This window comes from Rutilus rutilus (assembly GCF_951802725.1).
Source record: "Rutilus rutilus genome assembly, chromosome: 24".
NCBI lineage: Eukaryota > Metazoa > Chordata > Actinopteri > Cypriniformes > Leuciscidae > Rutilus > Rutilus rutilus.
Window position 1 is genome coordinate 13,508,345 of NC_140228.1, and position 22,208 is coordinate 13,530,552.

At 37.3% G+C, this 22,208-nt stretch overlaps 1 protein-coding gene across 8 annotated transcripts in view; it reads left to right on the top strand.

Annotated features, from left to right (window-relative positions):
* The first annotated feature begins 358 nt into the window (after nt 1–358).
* Nucleotides 359–22,208, top strand: part of atp8a2 (ATPase phospholipid transporting 8A2) — a 60,980-nt gene continuing 39,130 nt past the window's right edge. Inside the window, exons 1-10 of one of the 8 annotated variants that reach the window (XM_084399055.1) lie at nt 359–605; nt 5,833–5,934; nt 15,330–15,474; nt 18,538–18,637; nt 19,317–19,415; nt 19,565–19,610; nt 20,438–20,478; nt 20,757–20,830; nt 21,020–21,089; nt 22,058–22,185. In XM_084399055.1, the coding sequence (XP_084255181.1) occupies nt 563–605; nt 5,833–5,934; nt 15,330–15,474; nt 18,538–18,637; nt 19,317–19,415; nt 19,565–19,610; nt 20,438–20,478; nt 20,757–20,830; nt 21,020–21,089; nt 22,058–22,185 (848 nt within the window). In that variant the 5' untranslated portion in view covers nt 359–562. Of the gene's footprint in view, nt 606–5,832; nt 5,935–13,869; nt 14,187–15,296; nt 15,475–18,537; nt 18,638–19,316; nt 19,416–19,564; nt 19,611–20,437; nt 20,479–20,756; nt 20,831–21,019; nt 21,090–22,057; nt 22,186–22,208 lie in introns of those variants that run through there. The other 7 variants (XM_084399056.1, XM_084399059.1, XM_084399057.1 and 4 more) reach the window with 7 other exon arrangements.

Sequence of the window (22,208 nt, forward strand, 5' to 3'; positions counted from 1 at the left end):
GGAAATTTCAGATGGCACTTAAGAGGCTTTTGCATCTGAAGTCTTCATATATATATATATAGAGAGCATGAGACTTTTGAATGGTAAATAGATTTTAAGGCAGAAATATATTTTAAAACATACATAATTAAATATGAATCCATAAGGCCACCTTTAAGCAATGCGGTGCCAAAAGGTAAAAATCAGGGTAAAGTAAACCAAATAAAATACTCTAAAGTAGAATATTAATATAAACGATCATTTACATAATATTAGTAGTTGAATAAGACTGTTGAAGACCAGACCATATAAGGGCCAAATGGACAGCTTAAAGTGTCCAGGCGGGATCTGATGACGGAGCGCGCGCGGATTCGCCTGTGCATTTGGGACGGATCAGCAGGATGGCATGAGCGCGTGCCCGGCACAGTGCGCGCGGCTGAGGGTGACCCATCATCAGGAACTATGTTACTCCCATCAAACACCGCATCCCTGCGCCTCGGTCCCGCACACACCCGCTGAGGCGTGAGTATGCGAATGCCATCATCTCGCTCCCGCTGCTGGAAGCTCCACACATGCGTGCAGAATGTATTTCAACAGACGGTCGAAGAAGATCCACAGCGAGGGAGGTAAGCATAATCTGCCGACATGGGCGACGTATATTGGAACTGTTTACGCGTGTGTTTTCTTCGGTGCTATGTTGTTGTAGCCTACCACTGGATATTCGGATGTTACTTTATGTGTAAATTATTCGTTATTGTAGACTTTATTTACACTATTAATTATATATTAGAAAAGGAAGGTCATGTTGTGGTCGTCCAGCATCAGTTATCTTCCACCTGTCCCGGTTGGTGACGCTCTCTCTTGCAGCCAGGTGACCTGTCATTTTCGCTGTGTAAACAGATGGGTTACCAGGTTCTGTTTCCTTCCAGTTGGCGGAGGAGATGAGTAGGGTCAACTGTTCTTCAGAGATAAACTGTGATGCGTTTACAATTAATCTTATCCAGATCTGCATAGACCTTTGAGAGAGAAACTCCCGTATTAGTGGTTATTTAGATCATCACGTGACTGTAAGCTAAACTTTGTAAGCTCATAGACAGGTTTACCTCACCTGTTGAGGTCATGTGTGCCCGAGTAAAGTAGGCCTATTTACCTTTTTATGAATTACTTTACATTTAGGTAAAATATAATTTATATTAGATATTGTCATATAGCAGGTACAGACTTTATAGTTATAAGGGTTATCTTTAAATATTATATCTATTATTTGAAGTATTCTGACACTAGCAATTTTTAGTCACTCAATTTCATTACAAATCTTCAAATAAATAAAAGCATTTTTAACATTTCTTTTAATTATGCACTGTAAAAAAAAAACCCCAACAAAATCACTAAGATCCCTTTGAATTTATATAATTAATATTGAGTTTAAACTCTGAAAAGTCTTGAATGGTATAACAAAATGCACAATTAAAAAGAAGTTATAATATAATAATGTAGAATTTTTTCCCAAGCAATATACTTAAAAAATGATTTGTAAAATAATGTTTTTGATGGTCCTTTTGATGCAAGAATGCATTGCTTTAAAAATGCTTGGAAAATAGAGTTGAAATAAAAAGATTGCATTGTTATCATTGTTATTAGTAAAAGTTAGTTTTTTTATTTTAGCAAGTACGTGCAGTGCAAGGTTAAAATCAAAAGACTGCAACATTGCAGTCTGTTCTGAATGAAAATGAGCCATTGAGACAATTAGTATTATTACAAATCTAAGTAAAAGCTTGTATATATCATTCTCCAGACGTCTGCACCGAACAGTGGCCAAGAGCACGTCGCAAGTACATTGCTCTTGAGATTTGAATGTTGGTGGCAGACTTGAGAGATTGCAGAGTGTTTTGGCAGCTTGTTTCTTTTCCTGCATGTGTTTATTCGGCAGAGCTTTGTGGGGTGATGACGCCGTCTTTTTGACTGACTGACACATATGCATTGTGGAATACACTGAACGTTTGTTCAGAGCGTTTGTTTGGCCTGCCCTGCTTTAACCCAGCACGTTCCAGAATTAACATGCAGGGCCGGGGACGTACTTGGTAACCCTAATTTTCAATTCTGTGAAACGTACGTGTGACTCTGGGTTGTCTTATCAGTTCGATTGAGTTTAAAGTTGCATTTGGGCTTTTTCTGGAAATCTTTAATCTGTCTTATATGCCTTGAAGAATTATCTTTCAGAAGCCATTCATGCAAGAAAGCCGTTTGCTGTAATTGTAAGTAGAAAGGTCAGTAATCCACTTAGTTCTGCTCATCTCAACAGATGACTGACAGCTGCTTTCTGTCGACTTTGCTCTCCATATGCTCAGTTTATGTATGAGTTGGGAAATGGGACAATTGAAAACTATATCAGCAAAAAAACATGCTTGTCCAATCAAGTGCATAGTGTTCACATTTCAATTCAATTCACAATTTTTTGTATAGCGCTTTTCACAATACACATGGTTTCAAAGCAGCTTTACAGAAACTGCATGAGTTCACAGGTAACTGTCTAAGTTATGTATTTCAGAAATGTACATATACAAATCACAGTTAGCTAAAAATGTACTTTTAAGGCAGAAACAATGAGCTCATTGAAGTAATGAATGAATGAATGAATACTTGTTTGTTAACAAATGATTATGACATATAGAAAATTGTAGCATTGGTGCATGTTGATTCAGAGTTTGCGTCATCTGAAGTCCTTTTAAAAACTTGTCATTTGACAAACGAAAATACTCTAAAACAATATGTTTTGTCTAAGGACCCTGTTTTAGTGACTGTTTTTAGTGAGTTTCTGTGCATCAGTTTAAAGGCCACATGAGGGCAGCATCTGTAAACGTGTCGCTCATGGTCCATTCCAGATGTAGGAGACTGATTGCTCGGTTACTGTAATTAAATGCTTAAATTATAGAGCGGAAAAGTAAGATGATTTCTTTATATATTTTAACATTAAATACATATTTATATAATTTATGACAGACTGAATGCAGATGACAGCGTTTTTATTTACACCATTTACATCAAATTATATAACTTTATATGAAATAAACACAGCTTTCTTCATGATGCAAGTAAATAAAAATGTAATTCATACAATAAAAAAAAAAAGTATTAAAAATCATATGTAAATGTAAGTTTAGTGACAGAATGGAGAATGTAGGGGGGGGCAGTTCTTCTCTTGGCCAACGAACGAACATGGTGCCATTATGATTCCGGCTGCATCACAAGTCCGAATTAGAATTCAGATCAAGACTCCATACACAAGAATGCTTAGTCAAACGATTCTTCTTGTTTTAAAAGAATTAAAGGTATAGAACTACATTAAAATATGATTGCAAATGCAATACATGAAACGATTAGACAGAGCTTAAAACGATCATTCATTGCTTTAAGCACTTTAGCTCTCCATTAGTATAACATTCCTATCCATGCCTTTATTTTGATAGTATAGCTTGTGTGTAACCATCTACGTCATACAGATTCAGCTGAGTTTTGTGCAAATATGTACAGAAAAATTACAAATATTAAAGGAGCTGTATGTAAGAAATGTATTTCAATTAATCATAAAATGGCCCTGATATGTCACTAGACATTAAGAAATCATGTTCATTTCAAATACTTATATCACTGACAACGGTAGTCCGGCCAGGATATTGTCATTTAAAAAGTGAAGTTGCAGCCCTCAACTGATGTTGATGTTGTCATCTTGTGTTTTGGCCTGAAGCCCCACCCTCCACCTATCTACCAATCACGAAGTCAGTAGTGTTTCGGCATCCGGGTTGCCAGCTCTGCTCTAGTTACCACAGCTATGTAGCAGCAGAGCCCGTCTACGGAGAGCCTGCCCACTCCCTATTAAGCTCTATTGTACCGAATTTTGGTTGTAGTACCACCAGAGTTCCACTGGGGGCGATCGCCATGAGTGCAAAATGAATGGGAGTCAATGGGGCTAGACAGCAAAATTTGTCTCTTTCACCCGATTGCCGTTGAGAAATCTCAGATCTGATTGTAGATTTTGCAAGTTCAACATGGGTTTTAGGTCGAAAGTTGAATGAACGAGTACTTATGTCCTTTTGATTTCTGACAGGTTGAGTTGTTGTTGCCCATAACACGCTAGCATTCTGCTAATGAACGCTGATTGGTCAGTGAAGGACTGATTACGACCAGAGATACCGCTTGATGGCATCGTGTCATCCGAAGCGGGACCAGAAACAAACAAAACAAAAACTCTTCTAGCACGTGTGTTTACCTGTGTCAGCTGTGTTGTCGATGCCTCGAGTGAAAAGAAAGTGCAGAGCGCGAACGCACCAGAGTGAGTGAAGGATTGCCGTGAAGCAGTATCTCTGGTCGTACATGTGTATGACGTCATTGACACTTTAAAATACTTTTTAAAGCAAATAAGTGACTCAAAAAAATCCATCACCCAGCAATGTGTAATTTATTTGCATCTCCTTTCGAATTCAACATTCAAATTACTAGACAAAAAATTATATCCTGAGAAAAGTGGATTTTTATTGGTATAGCGCCATAGACCTCCATTCATTCTGCACTCGTCCTGTGAGCGCCCTCATATGGAATCAGAGAGGAACTGCAACCAGTTCAGAAGCCGGAAGTGTACTGAGAGTGAAAGTTCTCGCCATATTAGACATTCTCTGGTAGCAGCCTACGTTCCTGCTGGATCCTGCAGCCTATCTGGCAACCTCGCGTCAGGGGGGAGGGGGAGGGGATACACCGCTCTATAGTAATTTGAAAGTGATTGCAGTACCAGTTTTGGCCACAATCTTACATACGGCTCCTTTAAGTCAACTTACCATTTAACCTTATATTTTCTAATTGTTTAATTGAATTAACCTTAGCAAGTCTGCTCACCCACATAATAATAAATCCAGTTTGAATAATACTTTGTCGCATTAGGCACCACAGTAGCCATACAATTTGTCTATTTCGTGAATATTATGTCCAACAAATTGAACTGAAAGGGGAAGTCGGCACATATTTAATGAAGATGTGCCCTTTTATTTCGTGTATCCGGTGGTTTATCATGTTAGAGCAAGAAAAATTTAGAATTACTTTAGAGTAAACAAATATGCCAAAATAAACGTACATTTACTTAATTTTTAAATTCTATTTTGAACTGAAAAGGGAAGTCAGCACATATTTAACGAAGCTGTGCCCTTTTTATTTCATGTACCAGAGTGGTTTATAATGTTAGTGTAACGTGTAGAGTCCAAAGAGGAAGATGAGGAGACAATGAAAGTACGAATAAGGTAATACTTTCATCAAAATAAACAAAAAGCAGATATCCCGGCACGATAAAGCAATGTAACAGTGAGTATTAAAACTCAGTCCACACCAGACCAATGAACAAAAGGAACTGAAGAGTATAAATACACACACGATAACAATCTGAATACAAACAGGCGAGCTAATTAATGAATAACCATGGAAACCAATGATGGCGGGAAGGACAAAAGAAACAGGATGTAAACTACAAGTCCTAAAATGAGAACCAAACACAATTAAAGAGTGACCGTTAGAGAGAGAGAAATGCTGGCAAATGGAAGCCAGCATGGTAAAGCTAATATGTTTTATCCAACAGCCTTTTTGTATATAACCAACAAGATTACAAGACATTTTTTGACATGCCGAGAGTCCCTTTACGCTACAAAAAGCTATTTCTATTAAGAAAGCTTTCTTTTGCATAGTAATGCTTGTACCGAACACCATTTCTGATCCTCAAAAGCTCATTTTTAAGAGTGTTTTGCTCTATGGTCTTACTGACTTGATATCTTGTGTTGTTTCTTTCTTATGGCAACTCTTGTTGGGCTCCTCCAGAACAGTTAGTGTTGACCCCTCTTAGCCAGGACTCCCCCCTCCGGCAGGACCAGCCCGTGGGATCCAACATGTGCTCCCATCTGGCAGACAGGTTTGAGAAAAGTGAGTGCCCTGCCCAAGCGGGCCGCTGCCTCCCGCTACTGCTTGGAGCCTCACAGGAGCATGAAGCCACCCCTTCCTTCAGCCCACACTGCATGGATAGACTGATACAGCTAACGTTCTCTGCACTCTTTCATGCACAGGGTCATTCCTACAGTTTGGTCAGTTGTGGACTGAGCAGGTTTGTTGAAAACTTTTTAATAATTCAATTATTCTTTTATTAGTTTAATCATAGAGGAGAAAACATCTGTCTGAGAAAAACACACTGGTCAAGCCCAGGCTATAACCTAATAATTCTGACCAAATATTTCATGTGTTCTAGGAAATTTGTGAACATTTAAGCTATAATGAAGCCCATTACTAAGCTAGGAAAGATATGCTCGCAGGAGATTAACATTTAGGAAGAATTTTAAGACACATAAAATCAATTTGAAAAATAAACATTTTTATGTCCAGTATAAATTGACACAACAGGGTGGAGGACATGTTATGTTTTATGCTTTTAGATAAGTATTCTAAAAATGAGGTAGAGACAGTTTTTTGACTTAGGCTTCCCTAAGCACTATAAGCACAGCCGCTATTATAAAGTGCGTTCAACCAAAGTCCATTTAAGGCAAGTCTATTACCTCGGCGACCATCTTTGAAACGCCTCTCGGGCAGCTATTTCATTAATGCAAGTACAGCTCCTGTCTCTTTGAATGGGGAAACATCAAATTCTCCAAAGCTATTCACCAAGCACTATGTATAAATTTCATATTTGAAATCACCAATGAAATCTGACAACAACCATCTCATAAATTTGGTTTCTAAATGTTCAAATCATGACCAAAAAAAACAACACATTTTCTCAGGCTGGACCAGCCAATGCGCATGTGCATTCATAAGCACATCTGGAACGGCAGCTGCAGTGAGGCAAAGAATTGACCAATTCTTTTATTTAGAATGCAGGGCTTAGTAATATGAGAGCACCGTCTTTGTATATCTAAAGTCTTTGCTAATACTTTGGCTGCGTCCGAAATCACATACTTTCTTGAGTAGGTACTTATTTTGATTAAGTAATTACTTCATGACCGCTAAAAAGTATGTTCTATATAGTATGAATGTGTGAATGTAATCTGGATGTACTACATTCGCCATGTTGTCATTCTCATGTGACCTAACAGCATCAGTTATGTCGCTTCTCTGCCATTGACAAATCAGATTCATTCTTTATTGTCCTCGATAGAGGAAATTTGTTTTCATAGACTGTTCCAGGAGCAACATTCAACATGCATAACATGCACATACCACAGAATTTTGTACACATAATTACATATTGCAAAAAAACAAACATTTACAGTAAATAAATTAGGCATTCTGTGAATTCAATGCTCTTATAGCCTGAGAGTACAAAACTTTTCCCTAGCCATGATTCTTTATGTCGGCGTCTGTCCAAATCTCATGGAATAGTAAGCCTCATGGGATAGTAAAGTGTCCATCGCATGCGCACTTTAGAATCTCAAAAGAAGAAGTAGGTTATCCGGGTACTTTTTGCATATTCTCTTTTATGAGTATTGTGAATTCGGACATTATTTTGTCACTGTTTTTTGCCTTCTTTATAGTAGGTAAGGTATATGATTTCGGATGCAGCCTTTGTTGATGGAGTTGCTTTCCCTCCTAGGATGTCTCTTCTAGTAAGTCATGTGATTTAGCATATGTGCTTAAAATTTTAAAGGGCAAGTAGCACTATAACAGGGTGTACTGGAATGGTTTTACACCTTTAAAATATATGTATCACAACAATTATGTTTTTTATGTCAAAGAATTTGTACACTAATGCTCAAAATTGCTAGTTTAAAAATATACATGTAACCTTGATTTCAAAGTGAAGTTGAGTTTTTTTTTTTATATATCTAATTATTCTTAGGTACTAATCATTCTATGCATGAAAAGTTGATCAGCATTTTATGTAAAATATGTATTGTTTCATGAGGAGATAAAATCCACCAAACTGTATGAATGACCCCACACAGACATGGTATGCGTCAAGGGATGCACCAAAATGCATGCAATGCATTACAGAAATAACAGTCCTTTTGGTGTTGATGCTAGTTAGTAAGCCAGGGGTCAGACTGTGACGCTTGCATGGCTTGTGCATGAGGTTACGGGTGGCTGACGTGCCTGGTGGTGTAAGTGAACAATCTCACCTGCGCTCCGGGATAAACCCCGGTCAGGATTAGATACAGGTGAAGTTGCAGAGCTGACAGAAAGAGGATTACCTTCCCTGGTCACTGTGCCTGTAAGAGGCTTTCGTTCCTCATTCACCCTTTTCCATCGGCACAGCGACCCAGGCTACGAGCACATCCCCCGTTCCCCTTGGGGGCCACCAGGACCTGTGGGTCACCTTGGCTACGGGACCAACATGCCACGCCGAGGGCGCAACAGGTCTAGGAGGGGCTCTGTAGGTAAAGGGTTTCTGGACTTCTGGTGGAGCGGCCACACGTGAGCATGTGGGAACAAGGGATGGGCGGATCGGTCCTGAAATATTGATACTTCTGACACCGATGCCACATTTAGGATAGATCCGCATAAAATCGATCCTCAGTGGTTTATTAGAATGCTTTAATTATTTAATTAGCATGACATTTAATATGCATCATTAGGTTTAAAGGGAAAAAGAACTTATAGCAGATAGTGTAGCTAATCTCCACATGAGCAGAATGCTGAAAAGCACAAGTCATCACAGCAGGGTCATTCTCCAAAAAATGTTTCAAATTTTGTTGACTTTCCAAAAATACTGGTTTTGAATTCAGTTCAGTTAATTTTTCTCCCATATAAGTTGATGGTGAGTATTTATTAACATTGACATTGACATTATTGCTGTTAATAAGGAAGGACAGCCTGAATTTTATTGTTTATTTCACACATTAAGTAAATGTAATTTAAAAAATACTTCTAATCAGACTGTCAAATGGTGTCAAAATACTTCTAATCAGACTACAGGGTGGGCCATTTATATGGATACACCGTAATAACATGGGAATGGTTGGTGATATTAAAGTCCTGTTTGTGGCACATTAGTATATGTGATGGTCACCACCCATCTTGAGGAGTTTGCCCCCTCACATATACTAATGTGCCACAAACAGGACTTTAATATCACCAACCATTCCCATGTTATTACGGTGTATCCATATAAATGGCCCACCCTGTATAATAAATGTATTATTTACATAAAAATATAATCAATATTTCATTTTTTTTTCTATGAAAATCTTTCACACAAACATTAAACAATGTAAAACCAATAGCATTTTAATGAACTGATTTGAGCAACCTCTTCTTACTGTGAACTTTGACCTTGGCTTGGAGTTTTACAACTTTTTAAGTTTTAACATTGAGAACAGAAAAAAAAAAAAAAAATCAAGGGACAAGCATTTTAAGTTATATTCTTAATTAGGTATTTTAAGCTTTAAGCAAAATGATCCATCCATACAGACACTTAATATACTTAAAAAGTCCATTTCATAGTATTTAATAAACATTACATTATGCCTTTTATATATAAAGTCTCAATGAAATCTTTTTCATAACTGAAAAGTCAAAGGACAGATTTGTCACCATAATTTGATAATGACCGAGGACAAACAGAGACAGCAATGCTTGCTATTCACGTTTTTCCATGAAAGAAAGACAATTTTGTTGTAGGAACGACATGAGGGTGCCTTTGTTAATATTCAGTCAAAAATCACATTTATTAATTTTTACTTTACCCTCAGAAATCACAAAAACTTTACATTTATTAGAGGTATCAGCATTGATATGTTTAAATACCTGCCATAGGATTGAATAAATAACTCGCCCATTAGTGGGAGACAAGCTGTATGCAGTTTGCAAATGAAGAGCCTCGTTGAGCATGTCATATTTTCTTTCTTTGGATTTTGTTTGGTTGTCTGGATGACCTCTGTACCACTATAAAGATTTGCTGGTTCACTGTCCTCTTGAACCCATTCCACTGCCATTGTGTTGCCGTAGCAGTAAATTCTAGACAATAGAGGAATTTGACACCCATTTGAACAGCACGACCAAAGTCTGACTAATCAGAGTAGTATAATACAGACGGAGAGATGTGCAGTGATATTGCATGGAATAAGAGAGGCCCGCTGAATGAATGCATGCAGGTATAAGAGAATGCGTTGGGTAAAGTGAGCACGGTTACAAAGGCATTGGGATGAATAATGCAACCCAGGGCTATTCATAATTTAAAAGCATGCTGCTTTTTAGTGGTGAAAAGCTGGCGGATGGCCAAATCTCCACACTCACCCCACGCTGGGCCTAGGGTCAAACTCAGTGATATATATATATATATATATATTTGTATATAAGTAAATTAAATGAATATTGCGTCTCGCAGATGCAGAAAGAAATTAAAATATGCTTACGGTTTTGTAAGGATATCTTTTTTTACATTTGGAAATCAAGTGTTCAATCATGTTTTGAGCTGAAATGTTGTGCCGTACTTTTCTTCATCAATTGTTGACAGTGTTTGGGTGTGATTTAGTCGCACGAAAACGGAACAATATTGTTTTCTTGGTCTTTATCTGAGGGCAAAAGTCAGTGCAGCTCTTAGCTTCCCTGTTTTATCAGCACATGTTGGGAAACTTGTGAATTGAGTACTTGTTGATAATCTTAACCAGGGCCTGCGTGTGTCCAGTCTATGTCTATGTACTGCACATAATTTACCAGTGTGTTGCTGATTCTATGGTTCTGTGATGTTTATCAGGTACAAAGTGTCTGCCGGTCTGGCCATTAGTGAGTAACTGAAGCTTTCATCTGTCGCTGAATAAACTTTAAAGCCACATCTCATCTCTTGTATCGATCTTTAAGATTGAATGGCTGAGTTTGGGATTGGAAGAAGAAGTATAGAGGAAAGAGAAAATGAAAGTGTGAGAGGAAGAGAGTGATCATTCAGAGCGGGAGATGTGATGAAAAGTGTCAATCCTGATTCTTTGGCCCTAGTTCAGAGTACGTCCTAGGAACTCTAATGAACGTCTATGGTCAGGGTTGCTTTGATATCTTTATCTGGAAATGTTTAAAGCAGTGGTTCTCAACTGGTGGGTCACAGAAGGGAAATTATAATGCTAAATGCAAATAATAAAATAACACTCTTAGAAAAAAAGGTTCACTGGGGTTCTGTGGTTCCTGACTCAATTTTAACGAACCAATTATAAAAGTCAAAAATGTTCTATAAGGAGAAATGTCTTAAATGACTGCATAACACTTTCATTTTATTCTAGTGATAAAGTGTTTACAAGCTGTTTAATTCTTAAAATCAAATCAAAATAAATAAAGAATTACAACAAAATTAATTAATTAAAACGAAATCCATAAAATGATCTTATGGGAACCCCTAAAAGGTTCTTGATAAAGCGCCTGACAGAACCCTTTAAGGTTCTATAAACCTTTTCTTTTAAAGGGCCATTTGATCACTATAACAATAATGATATAGTTCTTAAAATCGAATTCACCAGACTTTAAAGCTGCATTCAGTAACTTCGGGATTTCTTCACTGTATTCTCGCTTTTTGCTCGCAGGTTTCTCTCTAGAGCTCCCCCATAGCTTCGGTATAGATATTTGACAACACTGTTGTAAAAACTCTTTGGCTATTCTCAGACACCAGAGGCTAGTAGATCAACGACATCAAAGCAGATGGGACATTCTTTAAAACGCCTTCTTCATTCGGGTTCGAACAGCGTGAGGGAGCGCAATAATGACAGCATTTTAGCAGATTTCTTTTGGCCATGAAGCAATTGTTTACATCGCGAGACCTGATATCACGCGAGACTTCCTGACGCGGCGGCCCGCCGGCTCAAAGTTGCAAGTGCGCATTTTCCGCTCAGGGGCACCAGGGGGGTGCGAAACGACCACCATTCAACCCGAAATAAGTAATATAACCATTCCAATGACTCCGAAGCTGTTCAGTTAAGGTAAAAAAAGTTACTTAGTTCACCTTTAAAGAGCTTGAGCATTTAAAGTGACAGACAATGTAACTGCAGCATGCGCTTATAATAAACAGAATGCCATCGTCCATTGGTGTGGACGTTAATATAGTTAGTTTTTTTTGGTGTGAACGGGCCTTTAGAGTGTATAATTGTGCATTCTAGTTAGGATAGCAAAATTAATATTCTTATTAATTTAAAAAATACAAATTAATATAAGGCTTATTTATTTTGAACCTTAAATATGCAAGTGCAAAATCTTATGGCTAATAATAATACCATATTTGACCCAGTGTCATGTTAATAATACTGCATATTATTGGATCTATGCGTTATAATTGTAATTTTAATATGTCTCATGTTTGATTTTAAGTATATTTTTATATATTTATACATTTTGTATAATAATGGTATTTGATGTCCAATGTAAAATCTGAATCCTGAAGTAGAACCAGTTGAGAGCCACTGTAGTTTAAACTATACCCACTAGTTCACAGCTGTAGTTCTTGTTGCAATTAAGTCTGAAGTCACCTTGAAAGAGACATTAGACATAATCTATGACTCCTTAAAAACACTTTTAAGGGCCAGTGTCTTCTGCACTAAAATACGCAACACCGCACATAAGTACAAGTTCACACAATTCTCAGTCAGTGACTAGATAGTTATCAGCGGTCAAGCTGGGCTTTGACACTAAAGAGATGGGTGCTTGCTATATTTACACCCTGCACCTCGTAACTTAAGACCGTGCATTTACATGCAAGAGAACTATGCAGATTACAGAAAGCAAAAAGATCTGATGGAGATACAGCCCAGCATGATCATGTGGGTATGTTTTTGCTGATTTTTGTGGTTTATGGTTTTGCCAGATTGACTTGCAGATAAAGGGTTAGATATGGTTCAAGATGGGGGAAAAAGTCTCACGCAACATTCATATACTGTTTACTTGCAAGCAAATTAGCAGCAAATACATAAAAGGTCAAATTTATATGTATATATATATATATATATATATATATAATAAAAAATTAAAAAATTAAAAAAATGTATATATATATATATATTTTTTTTATTATTATTATTTATTTTTTGAAGGGAAACCATATTCAGTCACTGCAAAGACACAGTGGAGCCTCATAAAAATATATACTGCTGTCAAATCGATTAATCGTGAATAATCGCATCTAACATAAAAGTTTGTTTATATAATATATGTGTCACACTCACACACATCTATTATATAAACACAAACTTTTGTTAGATGCGATTAATCGATTTGACAGCACTAATATAAATATAATTTTGTAATGTCTTCTATTGTACTTCCTTACCTTTTACCATGAGAAGTTACATGCATTATAAATTTTACATTTTAACAGGAAATATTGTTACTTCCAACTTTGCTTCAATCTCTTTCTATATAAGATATGTGAAATTGTCTAATTATATTCTTTAACTTTTTCATTTGTTCCCTTATCCACATTTGCTGTGACAACTGTCTTATGCAAATAATCAAATAAACAAATAGTGTTTATTTACAGTGTTGACATAAACACAGTTATCACAAAATTAATACATTTATTTTTTTTAAAATAGGCTGATATTTTGTTGACGTCAATATCTTTATGGTTTATTAGGGCAAAATCTTTCGGTTAACAATAATATAATATGTTGCCTATGTTAATAATAATCCATAAATCCCACAATATTCAGATCAGTGGTGTATATGTTTTTAATGACGTATTCTTAAACCTTTATTTGTTCCCCTATCCACGTTTGTTTTAATCTTTGTAAGCTGTCTTAACCTTTTAAATGTTCCTATTACTGCTATTTGACCTTCAAACACGAACCCTTTGAGAAACAACGTAGCATATTTGTGCCTTCAGGTAAAATTTCCATCATTACAAGGAGGAGCAAATGACCAGGAAGTAAAAGTTAGCACGTTTAGTGCATGGTTTAGTGCCTTTCGATCCATATTGTGGACACCGGTGTGACTCCCGAGCTGTGCCTGCGCCTTTAAATGTAAGGTTTTTGTGTTGTCTGACTGCGGGTAGTGCTGTAGTTAGAAACGGACAGAGAAAGCGCGCTGTCTGGAGGGAAACCATCTTCTGTCACTGCAAAGACATCGGAGTGGAGCCTCATAAAAACGTCCACAGATTGACCCAAATGACACGGTGGGAGAGGGTTTGGGGCTTGTTTATTAGAGAGCCTGACTGGAATGGGAGAAGTGACGCGAGTAGTCCATCTCTCCACGCCCGCTTTCGATCATGCAGCAGCTGGGTAAACTCTCCTGTCACATTCCAGACAGAGTTGTTATTTACCGAGCGTACATTATTTATTATGTGCGGGAAATAATCATTTGGCAGCGGTCTGTGATGCTGCAACATTTGAGAGGGAATCGCTGTGGCTGCGTCTCAAACAAGAATAACCCCACGCGACGCGCCGCAATCGCTTCTACTCTGGACGCATCGAAGCCGTACGTCATCGCATAACGTTTACCTCACGGACCAATCAGTTGTAAGCTCGAGGCTACTCCTGAATAAATAACATTATTTTTATCGATTCATTTATATTATTTTTCAATTTATTTAATTTAATTCATTTTAAAATGAAGTATTATTTAATATACACATGGTTAGAAATTAAATATTATTATTATTATTATTATAAATAGAATTATTATACGAAAATATTATGACTGTGATTTAACGTAAGTTTAATTATATTTTACTTGTAAAATCATTTTATTTCACTCGGACGGCGAAAATGAAGTTGTTAGAGTAGCTCTGCAGAGCGTCAGAACAAAACAAACAAAACAAAAAACGGCTACGCAACGCTTTATAATGGGAAAGATGTACGCGTTATGTCTCCGACATAGTATTACAAATGTTCGAATCAGGCGCGTATGGTGACTAAAATGCTGTCTAGGTAGGCAGCTTGCTAGGTTTTGAGACACAGACATTGTCTCGTTGCTTTTCGTTTCAGCGCATCGTGAATAAACAGGTGTTTCCACGGAATAAAGAGGCTTTTATAAAGATAAACAAATGCACAAGGTTTCCTACAAAGGTGTTTGCTGCGCCATTGTGCTCCCATCAGCACATTCTATACAGGGGGTCCCGTGGGCGTCGCGCGTATTGCTGTATTGGTGACGGAGCTTTTGCTCGTGGATGATGATGAGGACGATGATGATGATGATGATGAGGAGGAGGATGGGGGGAAAATGAAAGAGACGGGGAGGGCGTTGCACAGAGGGAAACGTCATTGACACCAGGGGCGGCTTGCATCAGCACACAGTAGTAGTGTTTAGTGGCCAGCGCACTGAACTGTAAACTACATACATTTTCTATGTCTGTTCTTCCTCCTGTCTTCTTCCACGCACACTCACGCTAGCCTCGCCTCTCTCCCATCACTCGAACGGTGCAGGACCCGCGTGCTCGGCCGCCGGCTACCGCAAGGCAGAGGATGAGATGTCCGGAACCACATCACAGGCAGACCCGATAGATGCCACAGCGCGGATCGTTCTGCTCAACCGAGCCCAAACCACCAAATTTTGTGACAACCATGTCAGGTGAGTTCATTTAAGTCTTTATTGTACGGAACAGGAAAATGTTACATTGCAGTTTGAATTTATTCTAGCTTGTTTTATTGTGCTCTTAGGGTATTCTTTGTTTAAACTGAACATGATCAAGTATCCGTTATTGTGGTATTTTTGTGACTGTAAATTTGCAGTTTTAAAAGAATGTTAAAGATACTACAAACTATTGTATGTTTGTTGCAGTTCTCTAAGGCAGACTCCCCTCTTTGTTGTTAGTCTAATATAAATGCAAAGGATCAGCATTTAACTTGCACTATCAACAAGAAAACAATACTACAATATTTTTGCTTATTTTGTTTATTTGCACTAATGTTAAAAAGTTTGGGGTCAGTAATGGTTTTGAAAGAAGTATCTTATGCTCACCAAGGCTCCCTTTATTTGAAAATAAATAAATATATACAGTAAAACAGCAATATTGTGAAGTATTATTACAATTTATAAATAACTATTTTCTATTTGAATATGTTTTAAAATGTAATTTGTTCTTCTGATGGCAAAGCTGAATTTTCAGCATCATTACTCCAGTCTTCAGTTTCACACGATCCTTTAGAAATCATTCTAATACGCTGATTTGGTGCTTAAGAAACATTCCTTATTATTATCAATGTTGAAAAAGGTTGTGTTGCTTAATAGGTTTGTGGAAACCGTGATGCATATTTGTTTTTCAAGATTCCTTGATGAATAAAAAGTTCAAAAGAACAGCATTTATTTGAAATCAAGTAACAAGTCTTTACTGTCACTTTAGATCAATTTGATGCGTCATAGCTGAATGACCCCAAACTTTTGAACGGTAGTGAATATACTGCTGAACATTTTTATCATGCTTAAAAGTCTCATCAATTTTGTGTTTTTACACACAAAAAATTATAATTATAATAATAAAATGCGATATTTTGCGTTGGTTCAAAAATAACTCTAAATTTTGTATGTCTTTTATTATCAAATAAATTAAAGCTATACAAAATTAAAGATGTCAGATTCTCAGTGAACAATAGTCTGTTGATGTTGGCTTGAAATGCTCCTTCATTTTTTTCCCTTCAAAAAGCAGCTCGTTCACAGTTCATTTAGTGTTTTCAAGTAACTTCAAGTTCATTTTGATTTTGGACATGACCTGAAGTGATTGTATCAGAGTGATTAAGTTGTTAACTTAATAATTAGCCTGTCCATTTTCACCAGTTTGACTCATTCTGAAAGATTTGCGCACTTCAAAGAGGGGCAATATCCCATTGACAGTGTGATCAGCCAGTCACTCCTCCCATTTTTCCTGTATTTCGAGTAAGATTTTTACCCGTTATTCTTGACTAATTATTAATTAAGCGCATTGTATTTAATGCCTCAACACCGCTGTTCCAACACTTTATGGTCCAACATAAAGATCATCTTATTAACCTCTAATGCTATGAGATTGATTACAGAAACTGCTTTAATCAAGTTAAGGTTTTCCCTCAGGGAAATTCCATGCTAAATGTATGCAAGTATGCATTGAACGCGACATCTGAATAGCTTCCATTAAGCGAAGTACTCCATCAGAGATTTCCTGTGAGTACACCAAGGTCATGTTCCGGGCCGTGCCTGGCTAGAGTTCATCTGCAGTTCCTGAACAAAAAGTATTTTGGTCTCCAAAGTGCCCAAGTCCTCTAAAGACTTGAGTGTTTCTTTATCTGTTTGATGGCTGTTAAATCCGTTTGATATTTGAAATTCTGCTGATGACAAAATGGCACTGTTTGAATCTTTATGTATATGATTGTGTTCTGAAAATGATAGGTCAATACTTGTAACAAAAGCCTGATAGATCTGGATCCCAGACCACTTTCATATTAGTGCCATAATATGGAAGCTCATACAAAATCAGCCTCTCAGTCCCGAAAACACTCACCCACGCACACTTCATCGATCCGCCAGTATATTCCAAAGATTTGATTCTGCTCTAAAAGGCTCTATTTTGGTTCCTGCAACAACATTAAGGCGGGCCTAGAAATCCGTAGCTCTTTTGTCATTGGCTAATTTCCGTTCAGGTGGAGCTCTGACCTTTTCTGCTCGTCAGTTTCTCAGCATAATGCCTCTCTGACTGGAGCAGTGGAAATTTTAATAAGAATTATCTTATGCCTTAATCTTCATGTTTTATTTACCAACTGGTTTCTGCTTCCCATTGCATTGGCATCAAATGGTCAGCTGTCAATCACAAAGTAACCAGATCAACAAATCCAGCAGAGCAATCATCCATATCAGTCTTTTAGGGTAACCCCAGGTACTACACATTATGGCGACGCCGGTTTGGGTTTCTGTGTGTGTGATTGGACCGCTGAATGTTAATGAAGGGGATCATATGAATGGTTTCAGCCACTCTTTGATGTCAGCGATAGCCTGTCGTACTTCCAGGTCAGCTACAGAGCTGCTGTTTGATGCCTAGTGTGGGTTACGCTGGGTGTGTTAGGCTGTGAACTCAATGCCTATGAGCCCAGAAGGGTGTCATGTTTACAAAGAGGACCACGCTAGCACAAGAACACATGCTGTGTTTTAGAAACATGCTTACGATTTGATTTACGCAATAAGTGCCTCCAGATGCGGATATAAAACACCCACACAAACAAATACTGACTCCTCTTTAGATTTAGATGGGCAGCCTTGGGACGGAGGCAAATTTGTAGTCCCGGAGGTTATTTTTAGGGATTTTTAACAGCTATTTTAATGACTGTAAAACATTTACTGCCGCAATCAGCTATTCAAGAGCTACTTAGGAGTTTGATCAATACAGATAATTGACAGGCATGCCGAGAAACATCCATCCTAACAGGCCAAACACTTATTTTGGGATTGTTTATCTAAATTTAATGCAGTGAGCAATGAACTGTCAGGTGTTTGTGAAAGCATATGGATCCTGGCTTGTGTCAAAACACTTACGAGTGCTTTTTTTTTTTTTTAGCTAATCCTAAATTTGTGCTCTTATGGCCCTGGTTGTATATATAGATGTTTTAAAATAGTTTAAAGCTGATAGATTGCTTTTAAACACATCAATTTTCCCTTTTCTCCCTCTAGCACGGCTAAATACGGGATCCTTACCTTCCTGCCACGGTTCTTGTACGAACAGATCAGGCGAGCGGCTAATGCCTTCTTCCTCTTCATCGCTCTTATGCAGGTATGACACTTGGGATGCTCAGACATCTGTATGAACTGCATCTTCTTTGTTTTGAGGACCTCAAAGTAAAAAATGTTGCTCATGTTGGTCTCTTTCAAAAGGGATATCCATCTGAGGAACCATACTGCTTATGCTGACCATATGACTTTTCGGTCATTTGCCAACACGGCCATTTGTGTATTATATCCATTTTTGGAAGTGGTCCACTATTTTACTCTCATCCACTATGAGTCACTATCCACTCTCAATAACCGCTGCCACGTGATCAGACTAGATAGGCCAATATTGCATGGAAAAAGAGTGAGCTAAATAGCTAAAAGGTTTCTTCTTTGTGTCATGTTGGTTACTCAATACAGTGCTTTCCAAGGCTCAGTCACCCTCATGTCATTCCAAATCTGTATGACATTTTTTCTTTTTCTGTGGAACACAAATGAAGATATTTTGATAATGTACTCGTAACAATGGGAGATGACTAGGACCATAGGACCATAACTATCATAAGAGCGGTCTATACAGCTTGTACACTATATTCCAGATCTTGTGAAGCCATACAGATTAAGATTCTGTTTTTGCTACCTTATCTTTTTCATTGTAAATGAGGCTTTCCCAAAGCATGTTGTTGTACTACCAGAGTAAAGTATCTCATTTTATGTTTATTTGTGTACATTTTCAAATGCAGCAAATCCCTGATGTCTCCCCAACGGGTCGCTACACAACGCTGGTGCCCCTTATCTTTATTCTGACAGTGGCTGGGATCAAGGAGATCATTGAGGATTATGTGAGTATTCTGCTGAATGGAGCGCTGCATTGACGTTAAACTGTCCAGACCTTGTTTTGACAACACTGGATAAGTGCATTGTCTTTGAAATTCAGTTGAAATTTTGTATGAACAATGCTGATGATATGTCACGTGTTGTGTTCTCACAGAAAAGACATAAAGCAGACAATACGGTGAACAAGAAGAAGACAACAGGTTGAGTGTTACAATCATATCTGTGTAACTGGGTTAAAAATGAACTAAGGCAATTCAGAGCAAAAATGCCACTTAAAGTAACAAAAATGCCCCGGAAAATTTGAGGGCTAGAAGGGCTTTATCACGTGACATTTTCTATTTTTTGAAATACTATATTTGGCCTCTCAAGTTATGGGTTTAGTGCTAATCATTGCAGTCATGGTAGTGACCTATATTTGTCAAATATCTATATTCACTTGCAGCTAATATGAAGTGTTTTTTAATTAAAGCTCTGAAAACACCATTAATATATACGATATTGATCATTATTAATACTTAAAATGTTTTTACATTTAGCTTACCAAATTTAATCATTTAATTTAATAATGTTAAATGTAACAAAATCATTTTAAATTTTTTATATATAATATTGTATATAATGTACATTTATAATATTGTGATGCCAAATCACTTCAGCATTTAACCGATTAAAAAAAAAAGTTGAATTGTGCGAAATAGTATAGAATTTTATTATCGTCTATTTATCTGCTATAATTAATGAACATAATTATTGTCCTTTTGTTATTGGTCAGAATTTTAATGTCAGTGCATCCCTAGACTTTATAAAAAATTTTTTTTAGAATTAGCATCCATAATTGTTCATAATTATTTTAAATATTTGACTTAACACACAATGGGATATCTATTTAGAAAAGTTCCCATTTAGGGGCAAATATAGCCTCTTATAAAGTACATTTCTAGTTGTATTCTATACCTGTATATTCATTTTAATATATGGTTTATATATTCATGAGGAGAATTTTTCTGATGATGTCATTGTTTCCTAGTACTGCGTAACGGAGCATGGCAGACCATCATATGGAAGCAGGTAACCCTGTCTTTGCCTCTTTCTGCATCTTTTTTTTTCTCATTCTACTTCTTTTGTATCTCCCTCCTTTCGGTCAATGATGCTTTCATTTATGTTTTGGTAACACCTGCTTTTTTCAGTTCACCTCTCACTGCTGTTTTTTTTTTTACTTTCTCTTCATTTTTTTTACATCCTTCTGTTTGTTGCTCCTCTTTTCTTTGTTTCCAAGCACTGCGATCTATTTCTTAATCTAATTTTCTCCCTCCTCATGCTGTTGCAATGCTGCACCTGCCCACTAGGTGGCAGTGGGAGACATAGTCAAGGTGACCAATGGCCAGCATCTCCCGGCTGACATGGTCATAGTGTCCTCCAGGTCAGCACCGCACTGTATTTGTGTGTGTATCCGTGGAGTTTGTCGTGCTGTAGTGTGATTTTACAGCTCTGAAAAATAAGTTGTAATCATGATTTGGGGAATATGTTTCAGTTAAATATTTGTGTGTGTTGTGTTTATATTTGTGTGGTGCTGTTTTGAGTTCATAATCTGCGGCTGTTTTTCTCACAGTGAGCCTCAGGCGATGTGCTATACTGAAACATCCAACTTAGATGGCGAGACCAACCTAAAGATCCGACAGGTACATATTATAAAAGTCGTGTGTTTTGTATAATGTGTTCTAAGAGTGTAACATCAGGGCTGCATACTGCGACCAAATGGTCGCATTTTGCCACTTTTTTCCCTGTTGGTCCGACTAAATTTAGTTAGATGTCACACTGGCGCCACCACCACGTTTCTCAATTGATAAGAGCTGCTATTTCTGTTGCATATGAGAAACACCAAACGAAACAAAAGTAGAACGAAACCTCTCTGCTTGTTTGAGCTGCACAGACTGTTTATCAGCTCGGACCAAGAATTGACATCGCAGCGCGATCTCAGAACAGGTTTACTCACGGGGCGATCTCGATTATGTGATACTGTTACTACACGACGATGAAGCACGACTACATGAACGGACAAGTGATAGAAGGCTTTTCACTCCACAAATCACCAGCATTCACCATGGATTTAATGTAGTAGCACTAACTGTAACCGTGGTATTGTGGCAGAAACAGTCGGGTGTTTTTACATTATTCATTTTAGGGTTTTTACAACCTTTTGAGAGTAAAATTCAAGCACTTTTAAAGGACTTTGAAGTGCTTCACACTTTTTCCAGCACTTCGAAGCTCTAAATATTATCCAATTTAAATGTTATTTTTAATGTGGTTACAAAAAAAAATTGTTTTTCATCCTTCAAAGATTGTTCCCATATGTAAAACTAAAAGTTTCAAGATATAGGAAAACAAACACTTTTATTTAAAAAGGTTACCACTTTCTAATATTTTTTTTTTCCACATGTTTTGCTTTTGCGTTTATATTCAGATATTATGAAATTACTATTATAAAATACCAAATCATCAAGAAATTATTTTTTGTCAAAGGTTGACTTTTTTTTGTACTAAAGTATGAGGTAGGAAAACTCACAATCTTTGTGGCACCGGCGTTATTGCTCTCAAATGTTAATCTGGAGCTCTGAACATACTTGTTTTTTTGTTTCTTGTGTTCCAGGGTCTTTCACTCACAGCTAGTTTTCAGTCTCTGGAGGAACTGATAGCTTTGGCTGGTCGTCTTGAATGTGAGGGGCCAAACAGACACTTGTACGACTTCACTGGAACACTGCGCTTAGACAACCTCAAGTACGCCAATTCACTATTTGAAA